Raw genomic sequence first — 22281 nt, forward strand, 5'->3', positions numbered from 1 at the left:
AAGGCTACAGTTATAAAGAAATTAGAAGAAAAATTGGTGGAAACTTAAGCAAAGGTGCCATTTCTACTGTTCACTTTTCCAAAAAGGTTTCCTCAATTTTGCCACAACTGTAACTTTTTCCGTATAATTCTTGGAGCCTGTCTTTTAAAAATCCACTCTCAAATCACTTGCATTGATCTGAAAGTGGACTTTCCATTTTGTTCCTCTGCCATAATATTGTTATATATCATACTTAGAGACCACCAATCTCCCTTATATATGCAGGGCTTTTTTTCTCATAGAACACTCAGAACGGAGTTCCAGCACCTTTTTTGGATGGAACCTTGTAGGGTAGGCAAGGCAGGTTGTATGACATGTGGGAGTTCCGGCACCTTTTTCTTTTACAAAAAAAGCACTGTATATATGTATGTATATATGTATATTTATTTATTTATTTATTTATTTATTTATTTTATTCAATTTATATATGTATGTACAGTATATATATGTGTATATATATTTGTATGTGTGTGTATATATATGTGTGTGTGTGTTTGTGTGTGCGTGTGCACGCGCACATACGCAGTACATATACATAGTGCATATACAATACTGTCCATTATTTTCTGTTTTAAATGCTTTTTAGCCCCTAAGCCACCATGCTTCTTTCCAGCAGATTCTAACACTGAGGGATGGATTTCATTCAGATTTTAACCCTTTTGCCCTTTAGTCCTGTGTGTGAGAACATGTGTGTGTGATGAACTTATCAGCTTTACACATATGAATTTCTTGCTCTGTTCTCTTTGTCTGGCAAAGCTCAGAGTTTCTTGTCAGTTCCACTAATGTTTATTCCTCTTTGCTTCCCCTTGGTGCCGACAAGGCCAACAAAAACCATATCCATTGTAGAGATTCTGGGAAATGTTCACCCTTCTGTCCTGCTTGCTTGTCACTGTGCTGGAGCTTTGCTAAAGACAGAGAAAGCATCAAAGGACCAATTGTTTCCAATTCTTAAAACATGAAAAAGGATTTTTAAAGTGATGTGTATATACAGTTTATGCTCATTGTGCCATGTATTATGAGACTGCTGCTTCTTCAGTAGCCTGACCGTATACATATCACATAAATATTGTTTTTGTGAATTTTTTTCCTCTCTTTAAACTAAATATTTTCTGTGATTATATAAAAGATAAACAAGATGGGAAAATAACACAGTAGAAAAAAATAATAATACCTTATTCGAAACCACCAGCATTTCTAGCATGAAATAATTTAACAATCTGCAGAGCAACAGATTCTCACAATATGATAAAAGCCCAGAACTTCTTAATCAGGGGTCTTCAAACTTGGCCCTTTTATGACTTGTGGACTTCAACTCCCAGAATTCCTCAGCCAGTGTGCCTGGCTGAGGAATTCTGGGAGTTGAAGTCCACAAGTCATAAAAGGGCCAGGTTTGAAGACCTCTGTTCTTAATGATAAGAGGAGATGAGACAAGCCATTCACTACATCTGAAAACAATGATTATCAATTCATTTCACTTTAATGTCTGGTTTTCTCATCTGATGACAAACCAAGGATTTTAAAGCACAGGTTTCAAAGAAATGAACCTGGCTTTACTTGGAGTCATTGGAGTGGAGTTACTCATCTGGGAAGATTTTTGAAGTATCTGAATAGGATGAAATGAAATGAAATAAAATGAATCAACGTGACACCTGATGAGATGTATCATGTATTCAACCATTAATAGTTGTAGCTACTGTTTCTGTTGTTTTTCTCTCAACCTACAGTATCTCTTGTCCTGTGGATTTACTTCACTTTTAATCATGAGATACATTTATATCTGTGGTTGTCTATTTGCACTAATGCTCGCATTAAGACGTACTTTAGGCCTGGCTGTCATCTATCAACTGCACCTTAGAAATATTAACTATGGTTCATTAAATGGGTCATAAGTGTCTAGTATTTACTGCGGTTGTTAAACAAATCAGGTGATCATTAAGTGAAACACACCATCGGTAAACAAATCCGCCCATTGATTTTGCTTATCAGGAGCCAGCTGGTAAGGTCATAAATTGTGATTTTTATTTTTTTATTTTTATTTTAATTCCATTTATATCCCGCCCTTCTCTGAAGACTCAGGGCGGCTTACAAGCTTAGCAGTGACCACAGAATGCTGTAACCATTGAAAATGTAAGCCCATGGCCTGCACTCGAATTGTGACCCCTGACTATGGGAATGGTATGATGGTCATAACTCTAGGATGGGTTGTAAATCACGTTTTTCAGCACTGTCGTAACTTCAAACATTTGCTAAACAAATGGTTGTAAGTCAAGGACAACCTGTACTTCAGGTGTTATGTGGCCTGAAGTCCCAGAGTTAGTTAATTCCTGAAGGAATTTTCTAAGCCCAAAAGGAGCTAGACTAGTGGGGCAACATACACTTGGCAAACCGAGGACAGTGAAATTGTAGAGGAGATGAGCATTTCTTCTGAAAGGATCTACAGATCTTGGAATATAAGGGTCATGTCTTCTTGATGGCAACACCTGCCCTATGAAGATGACTCTGATTATTTTCCCCCCCGCCCGCCTGCCCCCCATTTCTAACTCTGTTAGCCTTTTAAGAAGGCATTGAAGACTTGTTTCTGCAGGCATTTCGGCTAGGTAGATAGATGAGCATACAGATGATGAATGGAGTCAGCTGTTTAAGTGTGGGTGCTGGTATGTGGGTGTTATATTTGATTAGTTTGTCTTGTAAGCCACCCAGGGTCTTACCCTTGATGTGAGATGGGAGGGTCTATAAATCAGGCAAAGAAAAGCAAAGATGAAACCCTTGAGGCAAAGCGTGGACTTGGTCTCCTCTATAAAATTTACGCAAGTCGCGGGTGCACAACCATATCTAAATAAGAAGCTAAAGCAAGCTAAAGAATGCCAATACAGGTAGTCCTCAAATGATAACAGTTCATTTAGTGACCATTCAAAGTTACAACAGCACTGAAAAAAGTGACGTGTGGCCGTCTTCCACACTTATGACTGTTGCTGCATCCCCATGGCCATGTGATCAAAACTCAGATGCTTGGCGACTGACTCATATTTATGATGGTTGCAGTGCCTCGGGGGGTCATGCGATCCACTTCTGCAACTCTCTGGCAAGCAAAGTCTCTGGAGAAGCCAGATTCACTTAACCACTGTGTTACTCCCTTAACAACTGTGGCAAGAAAGGTCGTAAGATGGGGCAAAATTCATGTCACAAAGGTTTCACTTAGCGATAGAAAGTTTGGGCTCAATTGTGGTCATACCTTGAGGACTACCTGTATTATTTTTTTCGAAACGGAAAAAGTGTTCCTGTATCAGGAATTGGGAAGAGGGGCTGCAACTTTTGATATCAGGACCAGAGAGATAATGATGGGGCACGTATATGGATGAAATGTTTTATAAGCGTATGAGATGATACCTGATGTTTATTTGCATCTGCAGCTCTCGGTTTCCCATTACATTCTTCTAATCTTCTTTCTACAGTTTGCTGGTTGGTGCACCTCGACAAAAGGCTTTCCCATTGCAACAAGCCAACAGAACTGGAGGACTGTTCAGCTGTAACATCGAAACTCCAGAACTACCCTGCACACGTATCCAATTTGATGAGACAGGTGAGTTTGCTGAACTTTTTTTTTTCTAGGTAGAATAAAAATATTTATTTAGGAACCTGTTGGAAGAATCGAATTTGGCAGTTTAATAATAACTGTTAGATGTGGATACAATCCCCTAGCTAGTTTTTCAGCTTCCATTTTCATGGTTACTGGTTTTTCATATGGGCAATTTGAGCAGGTTTTGCTCTTTCAAAAACCAGATGTATGTATTCAAGTATAATAGAGGGGTCAGGTTTGAAGAGTCCCAGAAAAAAAAAGGTGTCTTGCAAGTGTGAGGTCAATTCCCCGATCACCAGTTGTTCTGTGTTAAAAACAGGATATGATGTACCAACAGAGTGAAGGAAATTCTGAGTTTTCTAGGCAAATACAGATTCCCCAGAACAGAATGAAAAATGAGCATGTTCAATGAACATGGAGCCTTGATTCATTGTTGTGATGGGATGGAGGAGGTATCCAAACAAACAGAAAGAGGAATAGTATGAAGAAGATAAATACGAGCAAAGAACACCTTTATTCTTTACTATTTTAATATATGACTCATTACACATTTTATACTATAATGATACAGTATCTCCAGTACTAAATGCAGTAAGCAGTGAAAACTTTGTACTGATACTATAGACAAACAGCGCCATCTAAAGACTGTTACAGATATAAATAATATTATTCAGTGAATCCATTGTGAAAACAATAATTTGCACATAATTACACAGAAACTATTTTAAAAGAAATAGTAGAAATAGATGAAACCTTTTTTTGCAATGATTTTTTTTAGCTGACCCAAAAAAAGAAAGCAAAGAAGATCAATGGATGGGTGTAACTGTGCGAAGTCAGGGGCCAGGTGGGAAAATTGTGGTAAGTTTTCAGAATGTTCTCTGAGCCTCAACATTGTTGGGGGGTTTATTTTGATACTGATAAACCTTTAGGATTATCTTGGGGGCTTTTTTGATATTGACAAGTCTTCAGAATTGTTTTGATTTTATAAATATTGGTACTCCTCACTTAAAAATCCTAAATGGCGCTGACAATTCCAACGTTGACAATTTCAGGTTCAAAGCAGTTGTTGAGCAAAACGTCACATAACCACGCTGACTTACAACAGCAGTTCAAGCAGTGCTTGTTAAGTGAGACATCACGTGATTGTGACCTGCCATCATCTCCACTGACTTTGCTGGTCAGAACCTGGCTGAAAGGTCTCAGTCTGTGATCACGCAAGATGTTGCAATTGCCATAAGTGTGAGGACTTGTCATAAGTAATCTTTTTTGGCACAGTTGTAAGTTCAAATGGCTGCTAAATGGTCATTAATTGAGGACTACCTGTATCCTCATTTAGCGTCTGCCTTGTACAGCAACCATTCACAATTATGACAGGGTTTATCTTTGAGCCCTATCCTCAAATTTATGATCTTTGCAGGTCTGTAAACCAAAAGAAAGTACAGTCATGCTTTCACTTAGTGACCATTTCACTTAACCACCAAGGTGCTTTTCATTGCTAAATGAGGAGTGCCTGTACTATTTTAGTGCCACAGGTGGACAACCTACAGACCACAAGGAGACATATACCCCAAACCATTTTTTTAAAGCTCCCCAAAATGGATCTGCTAAATTGGTATTTCTCATCCTGGGAAACTATGGTGCGTGGACCTCTGCTCCAGAATCACCCAACCAGAATTCTGGGAGTAATTCATATATCTTAGTCATTAAGCTATGAAGCAACTTAGGGATGAATTTCCACAGTTTTTAAAGGGAGAAGAAAAATAGCCGTTTGAAGGTTCGGCCCATCAAAAATCTGTAATCCCTCCAGCTTCCTTAGAGTCTGGAATCCCTATTTCCATGATAAAATCCTAGCCCCCACAGCATTCAAAAAGAAAAGAAAAAAAGTATAATTTAGCCTGCCAGTGTAATATTTAGTCATTGTTACCTCTAGGGTTGAAGTTGCGCTGTTGTGCCATTTGGTTTTCTTTCTAATTTTTAGGGCTGTACGTAGCTTTTGTTTCCGAACTGTGGAATGAAGTGAAGCGGCAGTATGTGCACACATGTGTGGAGACAGCCAGGGACAGGTTCTTGAGCAGTCACACAAACGTGGGAAAAATTGTGCCTGCTTGAGTGATTTGGAAAGTGGTGTTATTTGTGCTGCCAACCTAGCAGTTCGAAAGCACGTAAAAAATGCAAGTAGACAAATAGGGACCACTCCGGTGGGAAGGTAACAGCGTTCCGTGCGCCTTTGGCGTCTAGTCATGCCGGCCACATGACCACGGAGACGTCCTCGGACAAGCGCTGGCTCTTCGGCTTTGAAACGGAGATGAGCACCGGCCCCTAGAGTCGGAAACGACTAGCACGCACGTGCGGGGGAACCTTTACCTTTATGTTTTCTACAGCGTCTCTTTCAAAGGATTTGCAGATTTCTGATCATTTGAGATGGGAGCCAGTCTCAAGTTCTCTCTCTCTTATACACACACACACACACACACACACACACACACATATACACACACACAAATACAAATATATATATATATATATATATATATATGTGTGTGTGTGTGTGTGTGTGTGTGTGTGTGTGTGTGTGTGTCTGTGTCTGTGTCTGTGTCTGTGTCTGTGTCTGTGTGTGTGTCTGTGTGTCTGTGTCTGTGTATATATCTATATCTATATCTATATCTATATCTATATCTATATCTAATATCTAATATCTATATATATATCTATATCTAATATCTATATATATATACACAGAGACATATATATATACACATACATATATATATATATATATACACACAGAGACACTTAAAATAAATAAGCTATTCCAAAGATGCGGTTAACAAAGCAGTATACATAAGATTGGAAGTGCACTGTTACATTTTATAGGTAAAGCCACATTTAAGGTACAATTCAGTCTGGTTAAAGCAAAGACACACTTACCGAGAGACCTTCTGTGCGGAGTTAATTGTTTGGAAAATCAGCCCTGTTCATTTGTGGAGGAGACAGATCTGTTGACTGATCGAATTTGCTTTTGATACTTTACAGACCTGTGCACATCGCTATGAGAAAAGGTATTATGTCAACACCGAACAGGAAACCCGAGACATCATTGGGAGGTGCTACGTGCTGAGTCAGGATCTTTCCATTTCCGCCAATGAGTACATGGATGGTGGGGAGTGGAGTTTCTGCGATGGCCGATTGAGGGGCCATGAGAAATTTGGCTCCTGCCAACAAGGTGTTGCGGCCACATTTACCAGGGATAATCATTATATTGTATTTGGTGCACCAGGGACCTATAACTGGAAAGGTATAACCTCTTTATGTTCCTATCATTCCTATTGTCTATTTCCAGATTTATACATCCTGCATCCTACAGAATAATAATCACTTCTAGAAAACATTATGTACTTTGAACACTGGTTTATGCTACTCACCCCAAAACTGAAGAACAACCAAACAGGTTTCTGGTATATTACTCTTAAAACACAAGAGATTGAATTGAGGAATCATGTCCAATGACAAGGTGCTTCAGAGTAGACAGGAGTAATATTTAGCTTTTCTGGGCATCGTATAGATGCCCAGGAAAAGGTGCACCGTCCTAAGTGAGGCACCAATGGGTGAAACAAGTGTGCCCTTGACTCGTTTTGGAGTCGCCTTGTGGCAAGATGGCCGGCAAACAGATTTAATAAATAAATAAAAATATACAGTATGGATGTTCATACCTTGCGGAGAGGCTTACGCAAAGAGAATATCTATGTATATCTGTATATGCACATATAACGCGAACACGTTCAACGTGCAGATCAGGAGGCATTTACATAAATCACCTAGATTATTGCTGGGTTGTTGTTTTTTTCTTATCAACTGAAACTCCATTAACCTCACTGAGGAGAAAATTGGTTTAAAAGCCAAAGTAATCAGAAGAGAGAAATCTGCTGGATTTCATTTGGTGATTAAGGCGGAAAGCCCATCTTGGCTTTGTCCCATCTTAGTTATGCAGAGAAGCTGTAAAACACCACTCACCCCTTTCCTCCCCGCCATTTTTTTTCCTCTGTCCAAGCAGTCTGTTTTTCTTGTGCTGTTATACCAACAGCTGTGGAATTCTTCTCTGCCCTGCCCTTTTCTTCTTGTGATAAATCCTTGCAGCGTACACCTGTGTCTGACATGTAAGCCCTGTACAATCTTTGTCCCTTGGCACAAGGTGTTTTCAAGTGAAGGTTTACTTCTCCGCATGCTGGGTTTTTGTCAAGAAAATTGGGACTTTTCTGAGATAAGGTATCAGGTTTAGCTGTTGGTGAACTTAAATTACAAGTAGTTGCTTAATTTGAAGGCTTTTTACCTGTCCAGGGAAAATCCTGTAATTTTGTACGAGAATATTGTGCAGGGTATTCAGTGGTGTAGAAATGTTTAGGTTTCTCAAAAAGTGAACGTAGTTGTCCCGCTTAGCGGACAGTATTTATTTGACAGAACATTTGAATGATGGATATTTACAAATGCTTGCATCAATTCCTTGCTGGCTTCCCCATGGCAAAATCACATGATTGCTGGGAGTTCTTGGCAACCAGTTGTAAATGTAAGCTGATTGCTAAGTATCCAGAAAGCAGACAGGTGATTGCAAGGGGGAAGCCAGCAACGAATGATGCAAGAATTTGTAAATATCCATCATTCAAATGTTCTGTCAAATAAAACTGTCCACTAAGTCTGACAGGTACTTCCGTTGAAGAGCTCCATGGGCCAAAAAACCTCTTTCTGAGGCTCTTTGAATGGTCATTAACAATTGATTGTAAGTAGAGGACTGCCTGTAAGCAGAATTCAGCACAAACGGGTGACTGATTCACCACATGCCCAAACTTCATTCCCTGCCTTTTTGATTATGAGGAGGAGAACATAGGGAAACATGGGAAGCTGCTTTAAGCTGAATGAAAGTATGGGTCCATCTCTCTTTCCGCTGTCTGCTCTGACTGCCCGAATCCTAACAGAGTTTCAGCAGGTTTTTTTTTCCTGTTCTGCTTCTTCATTTGCTTCATCTTCATCTTTGCTTCACCTGTGATCTGATCTTTTTCACTTGACACGCTACCAGCTTCTCTTTGCAAAGCATTTTTTTTTCCATCACCTGTTTGCAAAGCATGTTTTTATGACGTGGAGCTACAGCTCCTCTCTGTGGCTTGAAGAACCATTCCTATAAATCCCACGGAGAGATTTGCTTTGGCATCAGCACATGGGTCACTGCGAGTGCAAAGCTCTTAAAAGAGTTTTGCCGTGCCGTGCCAATCAAAACTTTTCAGTGTCCCTCAGAGAATTAGAAAAACATACTGTATTAGGTATGGCAGGAAAGAAGTATGATTCCTGAGATGTCCAGACACAAGATTTAAGTGCTGCATGAATGTCTTTGCACTTTGAGCGTTGCACTTTCAAGTTCAAAAACGCTTACTTAGGGCAAAAAGAGAGTAAGATCGTATGATTTTTTTAAAATGACATTTTAAGTCCTTAGAAATGGCCAAAATTGACTTCGCTTTTTCAGTTCTTGATTATCATTCCACTATTGACCAGTCAACATTAGAGTATTATGTTAAGTTTCACAACAGCTCTAGAGACTTTTCCCCCGAGTCCTTCAAGTGCCAGTGATTTAAACGTTTATATCATAGCTCTTAAACTCAACTCCCCCAATTTTGGTTCCTAAGATCATTTGTCTATAGTAAATTCATAAAATGAATTTTTTTTATCCCTTCCATTCCATTTGCAGCCACCTAACCAATATGAGAGGGACGCGGTGGCTCAGTGGGTTAGGACGCTGAGCCTGTCGATCAGAATGGCGGCAGTTTGGCGGGTCAAATCCCGAGTGCCACGTAACAGAGTGAGCGCCTGTTACTCGTCCCAGCTTCTGCCAACCTAGCAGTTCGAAAGCACGTAAAAATGCAAGTAGAAAAATAGGGACCACTATGGTGGGAAGGTAACAGTGTTCCGTGCGCCTTTGGCGTCTAGTCATGCCGGCCACATGACCACAGAGACGTCCTCGGACAAGCGCTGGCTCTTCGGCTTTGAAACGGAGATGAGCACCGGCCCCTAGAGTTGGAAACGACTAGCACGCATGTGCGGGGGATCCTTTACCTTTTAACCAATATGACATGGGACAGGAAATAGATGATTGTGGTCATGGGTGTGTGTGTGTGTGTATGTGTGTGTGAAACATTCAAAACCAATAAGACAGAGTATTGTTTTGTGATAGAGCATCTGATTTGCATCACTAAGCCACAGATTCTAATTCCTGCATCTCCACGTAGCAATGGAAAACATTGTCCCCAATACTGGAGGAACAGTTTGACTGCATAGAAGAAGCCAATCCCTTTTGTTCTAAAGCTATTACTCAGCTGATGCTCCGTGCTTCTTCTATAATATCTTTCAGGAGGCCTCCCTTTCAGCAGGATTTTGGAAGAATGAGTCAGGCCACAAGGAGAGAAGGGGATAGGAAGCTTTGCTTTTGTCAGTTTGCTTAATGTATGTTAGGCCCTTTTTTCCTTTTAAATTTAAGGGGAAAGAAACAACTTTCTGATTATCACAAGAGTTAGTCACTCAGTATTCTAGTCATGAAACTGATTTATTTTGGAAATATGCCCCTAGGGCCCCCCCCCCCAAAAAAGCTTAATGTAATTCTTACTCATTTCCAATCTCCATCTTTATTTTCAAATTCTCTGGGCATATTTGAGGGAACACCTGCTGCCAGCATCAAGCTCCCTTCGTCCAGTGCGCTCCCACAGGGAGGGTCTTCTCAGGGTGCCGCCGGTTAAAGATTGCCGGTGGGTAACACCCAGGGGTAGGGCCTTCTCAGTGGGTGCGCCTGCCTTGTGGAACCAGCTGCCTGCGGAGCTTAGGACTGCCCCCAACCTCCGTTCATTCCGCTGGGACCTGAAGACCTGGCTCTTCGAGCTCTCTGGCCCAGGCTGAGAATTTTTTAATTTTAATTTTAATTGGTTTTTTTTATTGTTCTCAGGGTTTTATTTAATCTTTTTAAATTTGTTTTAACGTTTGTATTGACTCTCTTTTAAATGCCCTGTAAACCGCCCTGAGTCCTTCGGGAAAGGGCGGTATATAAATCTAACTAACTAACTAAATAAATAAATAAATCTCTGCCGTTCTTATTTTTCTGTACTCTTGGAAAGCTCTGATTTCTCTTCCTCCTCTCTTACTGCTTCTAGTCCTTTCTATCTCTTCAGCAAACTTGATTCTGCCAAAATAATCCATCCCATGCCATTCTCTCAAGTGGAGTTTGTTTTGAAGCGCGTACGTGCTACATGTTTACTACCAATACAATATGCAAGTTTTGCGGGGGGTGGGGTGTGTGTTTGTGCATATATTGCCCTGATCGCATTTTCCACAATCTTTTTTTTTGGGTGCCATTCATTATGTCATTGTAATCAAATCAAGGTTAGAATTGGGCTCAGTTGTGGTCACTCCCTTCGTTTCTTTGCTCCTTCCATTTTAAAACTATTTTATTTCATGTTCCCCGTTCTTTAACCTTCATCCCATCTTTTGTTTTTTGTTCTGTTTTGCCATTTCACTCTTCTAGGCGTGGTGCGTGCAGAGCAAAAGAATCACACCCTCGATGAAATGGGCATATTTGATGATGGGCCTTATGAAGTTGGGGGTGAAAGCCTGCGAAAGGAGAGCCTGGTTCCTGTTCCTGCTAACAGTTATTTAGGTAGGATTAAGCTCTTGAGAGAAATGAAAGGAAGAATGGCCATCCGAGCGATCCAATTCAAACGCCCCCAGAAGGTAACGGAGTTATGGAACCCTTAAATTTTGATCAAAGCTTTAGCCATTCATCCTGCCATTTTGAGGCTTCCTCCAAAGTACAGGTAGAGCATCCTGGCTGTAGAATCCTTAAGAGCCACTAACACGAAGAAAGATCTAAGAGGTACAGTTGTCAACTTGGAAATTCTTATGCCTTGCTTAACAACTCTCCCCCTCTCCCTCTCTCTCTCCTCTCTCTCTCTGTCTCTGTCTCTGTCTCTCTCTCTCTCTCTCTCTCTCTCTCTCTCTCTCTGTCTCTCTCTCTCTGTCTCTCTCTCTCTCTCCCTCTCTCTCTCCTCTCTCTCTCTCTCTCTCTCCATCTCTCTCTCTCTCTCTCTCTCTCTCTCTCTCTCTCTTTCTCTCTCTCTCCCTCCCTCTCTCTCTGTCTCATGCAAGACTATGGGTTGAGGATCAGTAGCTCTAGCCTCAGGAATTCTATTAATTGCTGGCTGCTGAACAGGATGCAAACATATCTGTAGCAAAAGCTTCGAAGGAACACTCCAGAACCGTCAGATTAAGTCTTGGGGCTTCCTTGAAATGTTTTAATGGCTGTCTTGATAAGAGTTCTGCCTTGCATGGGAATTACAAATATGCTTTTAAATGTTGGGGGGGGGAGGGGGAATGTGGGGCATTGAACATGGGTTCAACCAAATGAACATTTGTATGGCAGTTTTCATTAAGGTAAACGGTGAAAAATAAGCACAGCTTTGTGTAGCTTTGGTGGCTATACTGCACTGGGTCCTAATATCGTAAGTAAAACCTAGGACTTGTTATGACTGTCTGTGAGGAGAGATGGTGCTTCATTCTTTTCACTGGAGACACTGGATGGATCTTCTGTTGTAAGCCTTGTGTCTGCCATTGGTTCTTCTGCTGCTAGTGTAAGGGAAGTCTACAGCAAATCTGTTTTTCACAGCTAGAATGGAACACGAAGGTGAAAGCTGGGGATAAAGCAGCATAAAATAGTTTTCCACAAATAAGATAAAAAAATAGATATGGCAGTTACATGTTTGCTAATGAAAAACAACAACAACACACAGTTTTATTTACATTCCACAAAGTGTTATCTCTAGACCTGGCTTCCCTACATGGACATATATTGGGATTGCAATTCACATACCTCCCTGCTACCATGGCCGATGGAATTATGGGAATTATAGTCCCGTAGCATGCAGAGAATGCCAGGTTGGGGAAAGCTGTTATTGACTATCCTGTTCCTTGATTAATGTTCTATATCAGGGGTTGGCAAACTATGGCCACGGGCCAAATCCAGCCTGCTGCTGCCTGTTTATGGCTTACATATAAGAATGGAAAGGCAAGCAGGTGGCAGATTGCCAGGCTTGAGCCTCAGCTGAGCTTCTGGGGAAAGGGATGGAGCTGAGTGCCTGGGGTACATTGTCCTAGCTGGTGGCAGCCTATTGGCAGCCTCTTGCTTGCAGGCCTTACCATTTATTGGCTGTCGTGCTCCTTGACCTGCAGACCTGCTAGCCATTCCCACAGAGGCAGAAAGAATTTGCCGACCCCTGCTGTAGGCTATCACAGTGTATTTCTTTACTGTCCTTTGTTTGTACCAGTGAAGCGCTTCAGCTGGACTGCATGGAACTATCTATTTTTCTGCTCTCTGCTTAACTTGTCCTCCTTGTCTGCCTTTTCTTTCTCTACTCATCGCTGCAGGTCTCCTCTTTATGACAAGCGTGTCTTATGCCAACCCTGATCAGTTTGTGTACAAAACACTGCCTCCCAGGGTCAGAATAGACAAACCTGCTGATTTGACGATGAATAGCTACTTAGGTTTGTGACTTCCAAAGCACCAACCCATCTGCTTTCATTCATGACACTTCAGAGATCATTGTTTGACTTCCATTTCAAGTCAAAGCATGTCTTGAGGACAAGTGCAGATGAGATGAGAGACTTACAGGAGACGGTGGTTTGCGTAAACAAAATCTGGAAGCTATCAAATGCTTGCTTAGTCAGAGGGATGATAATGGAATCAGAAAGCCTATTAGACATATGGATCGTGGTCATCCTTCGGGTGACTCCTTTACCAAACAAATAAAGGAAATACTTGGGTGAATATAGTAGCACCAAAGAAATGGTATTGGAATATTTAGTCAATAAAATATGTCATCATCATCGTCATCTTACCTAAATCTCTTATCTCACAACGGTGTTTTCAAATTGAGAATTGGAAAGGCAGCAGTGAAGCAATCCAGGTTTTCTTTTTTAACATATCTCAATTTTTATCTTGCTATGAGAAAACTTTTTTTAAAAAAAGCTAAGAATTAAAAATACATAATTTCTGGTACATGTTCACTTTAAAGTATATTTATTCTTTAGAACTCAATTGGATGCAGATGAAATGGGCTAGAACTACATGTTACACATAATGAGGATGTGTCATTAAACCCCACAACTCTGGGCCAACATCTCTGCCCCATTATTCCCCATAAAATGTGATGGTATCTTATCTTTTAAATCATATTTTATGATAGCGCATATCCCCAGCACCTCTTCCACATTGTCGATAATTATATGGCACGAATGGTTATATAGAAATGTCATTAAATGAAATAAATAAGAATAATACATTTTAGTAAAAAGGAAAGCTAATTCAGTAGGGGAATCCATGGTTTGCAGTAGCCTTTTGTTGTGTCCTACTACCTTTTAGTTTTTCATTGCCTAAATCGGGTGAAGAACTATGGTCCTTTTATGACTTGTGGACTTCAACTCCCAGAATTCTTGAGCCAGCCATGCTGTCTCAGGAATTCTGGGAGTTGAAGTCCACAGGTAATAAAGGAGCCATATTTCCTCACCTCTGGTCTATGTGCTGCCTCTTGTATTTGCTTAAAAACCAAAGTTTAAGCTTCTTCAGCAAACCACTCATTTAATGTCCTACAGGCATGGCAGGAAGTTTCAGCTCTCCAGAGACTGGCATCTTATTAACAATTCTTCAAAAATTGGCTTACTTGGTAGAAGACTCACAGAGCTGAACATATCTTCTTCGCAATGATATGCTGGCTGGCCCACCCACTTTTCCAGCACTTTTCCACCAGCTTGTCCATTTACCCACAATCTTGTCAACATTTTGTAACTTCAGCCCCTCATCTTACCAGCATCTTCCTGCTATCACTACTGATCTTTCTGATGATCCATTCCCCTCCCATTTTAAACAGAATTGTAACACCGGTTTTTATAAACTGGACCAAACCAGCTCCATAATGCTTTGGCTCTAATTAAAGTCTTCTTCTTCCTACAGTATGTAACTGACCTTTAAGGTTTGGGTTTTCTTTTGAAAGAGAGGCAATAGGTTTTATTTCTTTAAAAAAAATGCCACGAGAGAAGCAAGTGTTGTTTACACTTAATTATGCTTAACAATCTGTTTCTTCAGATTTGGGTAATGGGTCTTTTTGTTCCCTGAATACAATGAATGAATTCATAGATGGCTTCATTTGTAATTTCATCTAATTTCTAAATGGATAAATAACAGGTGCTGGGGGTTATCATTATATATTCAGAAGGTAACCTTACCCATACCTGAAAAGAGAATAGTCGTTTTCTCAGTAGAAAAACTAATAGCACTTTGAACATCATTAAATGTTGGAAGGATGGTGGAAGAAAAGGGTATCACCCCTTCAGAAACTGGAACCAGTAGAGGTGCCTTCAATGACCTTGTCTTACTTGGGTTCAATTCTTGATCCTAACAGCCTCCCAATACTAGTTCAAGATATTTATGGCATCTTCATCTTGGCTCAGAATGGAGACATACAGCTACGTATCACTGCTATTCTGATGGTATTTCACCCCAAACTAAGTGACTTCTCCCAGTGGTGCCATCTGAACATTAAACAGTAATAGGAAGAGGATTGAACCCTACAGAATCTCACAACTGAGGACCTACAGTACCAGGTCAATCTCTCTTCTCCAATTGCCACCATTTGGTACTGCTACTTACATAAGAATAAAACCAATAAAGTACACTTGCCAGCAGTTCAGGAAGATACCATGGTTAGTGGTAGGAAAAGCTGCTGGGAATCTACAAGGACCAGGAGAAGTGCATTTGCCATTCATGTCCTAACAAAGCAACCAGAGACAACCAAAGACATCATTGTGTCTGAATCCAGATTGAAATAGTTCTATATAATTTACTTCCTGGTAAGCACTTTGTATCTTGATACCACACTGTTTCTCAAACATATTCTGAACAAAAAGAAAATTGAAGATTTAATGATAAACAAAAATTATCAGGTACAGGGATGGCTTCTTGATGGGGATACACTATCACACTCTTCTTAGTTGGTGGAAACCTTCTCTTTCAATGAGCCCTTAGGTCATAGAGAGCACCTTCTCCATCAGAGTCTACAGGCTGAGAAGATTCCTAGGTAACATTGCAAGACATTGTTCAAGGCATCACATTGGATTCTATCCACAAAAAGTCAAGATTACAGGAAACTTGAGGACTTTATCAGCAAAATATTGGTCCCAGGAAGGTGCGGTTCTTCTTGCTCAATGTACCCTGACAGGGAATAGGCAACCTTAAGCAATGCCATTGGAAGGTAACCCACTGATGCCGTAAGCATGCATCGTCATTCTTATAACCATGGTGTAGGCTTAAACATAGGGACACAGTGGCTCAGTGGGTTAGGATGCTGAGCTTGTCGATCAGAAGGTCGGCAGTTTGGCAGGTTGAATCCCGAGTGCCGCATAACAAACTGCCAACTTAGCAGTTTGAAAGCACGTAAAAATGCAAGTAGAAAAATAGGGACCACTACAGTGGGAAGGTAACAGTGTTCCGTGCGCCTTTGGCGTCTAGTCATGCTGGCCACATGACCACGGAGACGACCTCGGACAAGTGCTGGCTCTTCGGCTATGAAACGGAGATGAGCACCGGCCCCTAGAGTTGGAAACGACTAGCGTGCATGTGCGGGGAAACCTTTACCTTTACCTTTAGGCTTAAACACATGCTTGGTCAGATTCACTTTTGAACTTTCTCTGCCAGCATGAAAGGTGTTTCTTCTATGGTTTTCATCTCCTGGAAGTCCTCAGTAAATCCAAGAGACTTCCTAGGATCAACTAATGACAAAAGGCACTTGGAAGCAATTATATCCAGAACCTTGATTGTTTCCCAGTTCCTGGCTCTCTGTACAATTGCATTCCAAATTGTTGGGAAGGTCCCCAAGCCCTGATCCATTTCTGCCTAGACTGCCTGGGTCTTGAGACAACCAAAACTGCTCCCTTTGACTGCTGTTAAAACAGTTCTTGGCCCACCCACACTCACACCCAACATCCCACTTCCGTAAGCACCCGGCAACTCACCATTGTTTTTTGTGGGCCAAAGATTAAAGATGATATTTGCCCATAGTATTTAAAGTTCTGGCAGGAAAGAGAGAATTTTTAAAAAAGGAAAGGTAAACAGAGTGATGCACCTGATTTACAACTCCCCTCCCCGTTGATTGAAGGAATGGTAAAATATCAATATTATGAATGGCTAAGGATAGTCACTGTGTATAACATGTAGTTCTGTTCACAGCATTGCTTTTATGCAGGTGATTTTTCTGGAGTTTTTTTTGTTTTCACATTCTTGAAGGACTTTATCCAGGTGCCTCTAGTAATTACACCACTGCTGCTCCCAAACTGGAAGTATGTTTATTTGGCTGGGGCTATGTGAGTCCTATAAAAACTAATGTAGAGTATTTGGCAAATTAATCCTGGTTTGACATTTTTGGCAAAGCATGCCCTTTTTTGAGATGTGAGAGTATGAGCCGTTTCCCACGATAGTATTAACATTCGTTGAACATCATAGGGGTGCTGTAGCTAAGGGGCACAGTCATTTTAAAGTGCATGCGAGGTGTTTCTTTTTTTTGTTGATGTTCACTCGTCACTGAAATGGATTGCATGCATGATTAGTCAATATATTGGAAGAGGTTGTCTTTCTATGTACATACTGTATGTGCCTGTGTGTCTTGTCTTTCTGTTTGTGTATCAGAGGGTGGGAAATTGCTATCTACTGCACCTCTGTCTTCTTCATCCTCTTCCCCTTTTGCATTTTGGCTTTGTGATGTGTATGGAAAAGCGAATAAACGGGTGTTATACATGAAAATGGTGGGTGGATATATATATTTAATTTAATTTAATTTAATTTTAATTCCATTTATATCCCGCCCTTCTCCGAAGACTCAGGGCGGCTTACAAGCTTAGCAGTAGCCTTCATTCTATGTATATGCCTGCTTATTAGGGCTTTCACACCACCCCTCCAAGCGGCATTATTACAAAGTCAGCTTAATTGCCCCCCAACAATCTGGGTCCTCATTTTACCTACCTCGGAAGGATGGAAGGCTGAGTCAACCTTGAGCCTGGTGGGATGCGAACCTGCACTAATTGCAGGCAGCTGGTGTTACTTAAGGAGGCATTAGCCCACTGCTCCACCAAGGCTGGATATATATATATATGGTGGGTGTTATACATGAAAATGGTGGGTGGAAAGGATGTTTGAGGTCTGCACTGATGGACTGAAGGATGGATACATAAAAGTGTACATCGGATGTGGTATTTGTGTCTCTTGTGTGTGAGGGAGGGGGGTGGGGGATAGAAAATTGTCTTTTTTTTGTTTTGATCAGCTTTACTCAAACAAGCGGGTCTGGAGACTGTGGAAATTATAGTCCAATGCATACAGATGTTTGGGAACATGAAAAGACCCTTCTGAGTCTCAATTTTGTAAGACTCAACAGTCTTACCCTGTTGCTACTTCTCTTGCAAAAAAACCCAATAAAAAACAGACAAGGGGAGGAAGAGGAAGGTACTTAGAGAAGAGAATATTTATAGCTGAGGGTTGAAATGAGAGGTGCTTGGGGCTCTCTGAGCGTGATCGTTTTCTTGAAGACGTTTCATTACCAAACTAGGTAACATAATCAGTGCAAGTCAGGATTGGGACCCCAAGGACCCCAAAGAGAGAGGTGTGAGGCAGATAAAACTGGTGCTGATCCGAACTTTCATCTTAACTTACTGCTGGCCCAGAGCTTCCTAAGATATCTCTAAGGAAATGTGGGCCTCTATAGAAAAGATCTATCCTGAGAAGCATGCAGCTTTGGCCTTTCAACAATTTGCTGGCTGTTTTTGCTTTGATGCGTCTAAAAGTCAGGGAGTGTGTTTTCCTTTAACCTGTAGCTCCTCTTTCTTAAAAAGAAAAAGAAAAAAAATATCTTTGTGTGACGTACAGGCATACCTATCCCATTTTCCTAACCCTCCTTTAACAGAACAAGAGTTGCCAGGCATTACAGGTCAGAGCGTGAGGTGTTTTTAGCTGAACATTTTGTGTTCTGTTTTAGGGTTTTCTCTGGACTCTGGAAAAGGGATCGTTTCTAAGGAGGAGATCACTTTTGTTTCTGGTGCTCCGAGAGCCAACCATAGTGGGGCGGTGGTCCTTCTGAAAAAAGACAGTGACATCCAGCGGGCCTTGTCCTCTGTGCACATATTTGAAGGCGAAGGGCTTGCCTCTTCCTTCGGCTATGACGTGGCTGTTGTGGACCTCAACAATGATGGGTGAGATTCCTCTCCTTCACACCTCCCAGTCGCTTTTCTGTGGCCCATGATCCGATCTTTTTGGCAAAGAGGGAGCGGAACTGCGCTCTTTCCCTGCAGCTCAGAAATAGCAGAGGGCAACAACAGCATATGCATCGTCCCCTGTATCCCTTTCAGAAAAGCCACCGGCCAGATCTCTTATACTTTAAACAAAAAATCAAAATGCATGCAGCAGGCATCAAGTTCAGGAAAGCTAAAAAGACGACGGTGATGGAGAACTTAGATCCTAGGATTTAAACTACAGCAGCGGCCAAAATTGTGGAAACCTTTTGGGAAAAGTGTACAGTAGAAATGCCACCTTTGGTTACGTTTCCACCAATTTTTCTTCTAATTTCTTTATAACTGTAGCCTCGTTCACTTAATAATACTATCTTACATTGCTTTCTAGGCAACCAGTCAACTCTTTGCACCATTACTTTAATTTTATTACATTTTACAAGCTCACTAAAATGAAAGAATACAAAAAAACCCCAACAAACTTGATAGCGATCACATAACACACTGACAAATGTCTTCCTCTCAGCTTCAACACATGACATCAATAACTGAATCCTACTGTCATCTGATTGGCTCATTGCCAAAACAAGATGAGACCTGATTGGCTCTCTAAACACTCATGCTCATTGGCTGCAATCAGATGAAGGAAAGCTACCTGATATCAACGTAAGCAAGTTGTGCTTCCTTTTTCTGGTTATTTGGCTATAACGTTTCATAGAATACAGTACAGATAATTGAACAAACTTTGTTGCATTACATTCTTGATTAAATTATCTTTCCATTGATATATATATAATTGTATGGTACTACTTCAAAAAAAAAGTGGCGTTATTAGCCATCAAACCTCAAAAATACACTTTTCTCAAAAGGTTTCCACAATTTTGGCCACGACTGTATATACATCATAGCAATAAATTTTGACGGAATCACGCTTACCTTTGTAGAGTGATATACATATGTACTCAGAAGCAAGTCTGGGTCCAAAAGTGGAATCTCATAAATGCTATGAGGTGACCATCTATCGGAATCTTAACAACCAGCATTGCAGAAGCTTTGTGATAATCAACCACTGAAAGGCAATTATAAAGCAACAATATAAGAGGGCTTCCCCAAATGTGTCCAGCTATTTAAGAGTGGCCCTTCATTGTTGAAACTTTTAAAGCTGCACTTAAGGAATTTTTCTTCACAGATGATTAGATGGTGGTTAGCGCTAGCTGATCTGGCTGATTGCAAGAGGGGGGGAAAAGTAGGATTAAAACTTGTTAGTATTTGGAAATTGTCAGAAGGTTATAGCTGGAAGAGGAAATTAAACAGCTATCTATTTAAAAGCAAGGATAAACCTTGCTTTTCTAAGTATTTAAAGAAAATTTCTAGTATTCTTTTCTAAGAAAGACCTAAGAAGGAACCAGAAATCCTGCTTGATTCAAGCAAATCGATCTCATTTTTGTTCCATGCATTGAACAGGAGTTGTTTAACTGATCTGATCTCTTGAAAGTTGCTTGGGAATATTTTTTTTTTGAGAGAGAGAGAAAGAGGGAGGACTTAAAACCTTTTTTGCTCTACTTTTTTCAGTTGGCAAGATATTGTGGTTGGAGCCCCACAGTATTTTGAAAGAGAGGGAGGAATTGGTGGTGCTGCATATGTGTATATTAATCAGGAAGGCAAATGGGACAGAGTAAAGCCAATTCGCCTCAATGGAGCTAAAGATTCCATGTTCGGGATTGCAGTTGAAAACGTTGGTGATGTTAATAAAGACGGCTTTCCAGGTAAGCAGGAAAGAAACTTGTACGTATTGCATGGATTTTTTTGTTGTTGTTAATATTCAGCAGTTGGCCCAAAGTATCCAGAAACCTGAATCCAACATAATGTTGAATCCATACTCTTTGGAGCCAATAAAATGTTTCTTTATTGATTTATTTTTTCTGTGGTTTATTTATCATTTTTATATCCCACGTATTCTTTTAACATTAGTCAACAGAGCTGACATCATAAAGCTAGGAATGCTATGAAATACTGAGCAGTGTTTTGTCTAAAATTCAAACGTTTTGAAACTTGCATGTATCCTTAGGAAATTTGCACCTTGCAAATCATGTTCCTTGTGGCATAATTTATAATTTCATATTTGAAGTTTTAGATTTGTTATCTTACCGTTCTCTCTCCTGTGCTAAGATTTGTGTGCTTGTTTTGTTGTGCCTCAGTGTAAACAACTCATGCTGTAGCAATAAGGAAGATCAGCCTGAGTATTTCTGTTTTCTTTCCTCTTTTTAAAATACAGATATTGCTGTGGGGGCTCCTTATGATGGAGAGTTTGGCAAGGTATATCTCTATCATGGCTCCAGGGATGGAATAAAAACAACAGCAGCCCAGGTATTAGCTTGCAACAGGCTAATAGTGGAATTACATTTATTTTATCTACTCACTTGCTCCTGAACAGCTGCCCAGTCACTGAAGCCATCAGCTTCCACCACTCACTGGCTTTTAAGACTGTATTGATTTTATCTAGTATTGTATTACCCCCAAAGAATATGTTGGATTTAAACACATCATTTTAGCCAGAGAAGGATTGCCTGGCCTAGCATCTTCAGAGCTTCTTTCCTGTTTCCTTTCTTCCAGAAGTGCTGGTTCACTTCTTTTCTGCCTTTCAACCATCCCTGTTTTCAGCTTTGTGCAGATCGTGTCATATTTAATGAATGTGTAAGGAGGAAGTTGTATCATAATCAGTTTGCCATGCATGCATTACCTTTCCACACTCTTAGGATAGTCTGAAAAGAACTTTCTATGTAGAATTCCTTTGGAATCTTTTGTTAGTCTCAAACACATCTTGAGGAATCTAGTGGAGGAGTCTGTTGTGATTCAGGGTCAGCCTGTGGGTTCGGCAGTTGGGTCGGACGACTCAGAGGAGGAGGAGGAGGGGGGTGTTGAAGAGCTTGCTGAGGGGGTTGGACAGCTTGATGAGAGCCCTCAGCCAGGCCCCTCCCACCTGGTCACGACGGAGACCCAGCTGTGTGAACCTGACAGCGTGGATGAAGATGACCCACAGCTGGCCCTGTTCAAGGACGCCCGACGCAGGAGGCAGTCAATCAGGAGAGGAAGGCAATGGGGCTCCTCGGAAGGAGGCAGAGAGAAGCCACGCCCTGAACTGTATTTAAGGGGGAATGCGTGGGAGGGCTGGTTTGCTGAAGGCAACCGCTTGAAAAACTCCTGTTTCTTGGTTCGTGTCTTGTTCTATTTGTTTTTGTAGCAATAAATTTGGCAGGCGTAATTCCAGCCTCTTGCCTTCTTGTAAAAGGGGTTGTCCCTGCCTTTTCTGCAGGGCCGGT

The 22281-nt window shown here is 40.9% G+C and overlaps 1 protein-coding gene across 1 annotated transcript in view; it reads left to right on the forward strand.

Moving 5' to 3' along the window:
- Positions 1 to 22281, forward strand: part of ITGA6 (integrin subunit alpha 6) — a 72897-nt gene that overhangs the window by 23268 nt on the left and 27348 nt on the right. Inside the window, exons 2-8 of the mRNA XM_081315094.1 lie at positions 3492 to 3619; positions 4395 to 4474; positions 6650 to 6911; positions 11169 to 11300; positions 18712 to 18925; positions 20534 to 20727; positions 21237 to 21328. Of these exons, the coding sequence (XP_081171220.1) occupies positions 3492 to 3619; positions 4395 to 4474; positions 6650 to 6911; positions 11169 to 11300; positions 18712 to 18925; positions 20534 to 20727; positions 21237 to 21328 (1102 nt within the window). The remainder of the gene's footprint in view (positions 1 to 3491; positions 3620 to 4394; positions 4475 to 6649; positions 6912 to 11168; positions 11301 to 18711; positions 18926 to 20533; positions 20728 to 21236; positions 21329 to 22281) is intronic.

Source organism: Vipera berus (assembly GCF_964194415.1).
Source record: "Vipera berus genome assembly, chromosome: 1".
Classification (NCBI taxonomy): domain Eukaryota; kingdom Metazoa; phylum Chordata; class Lepidosauria; order Squamata; family Viperidae; genus Vipera; species Vipera berus.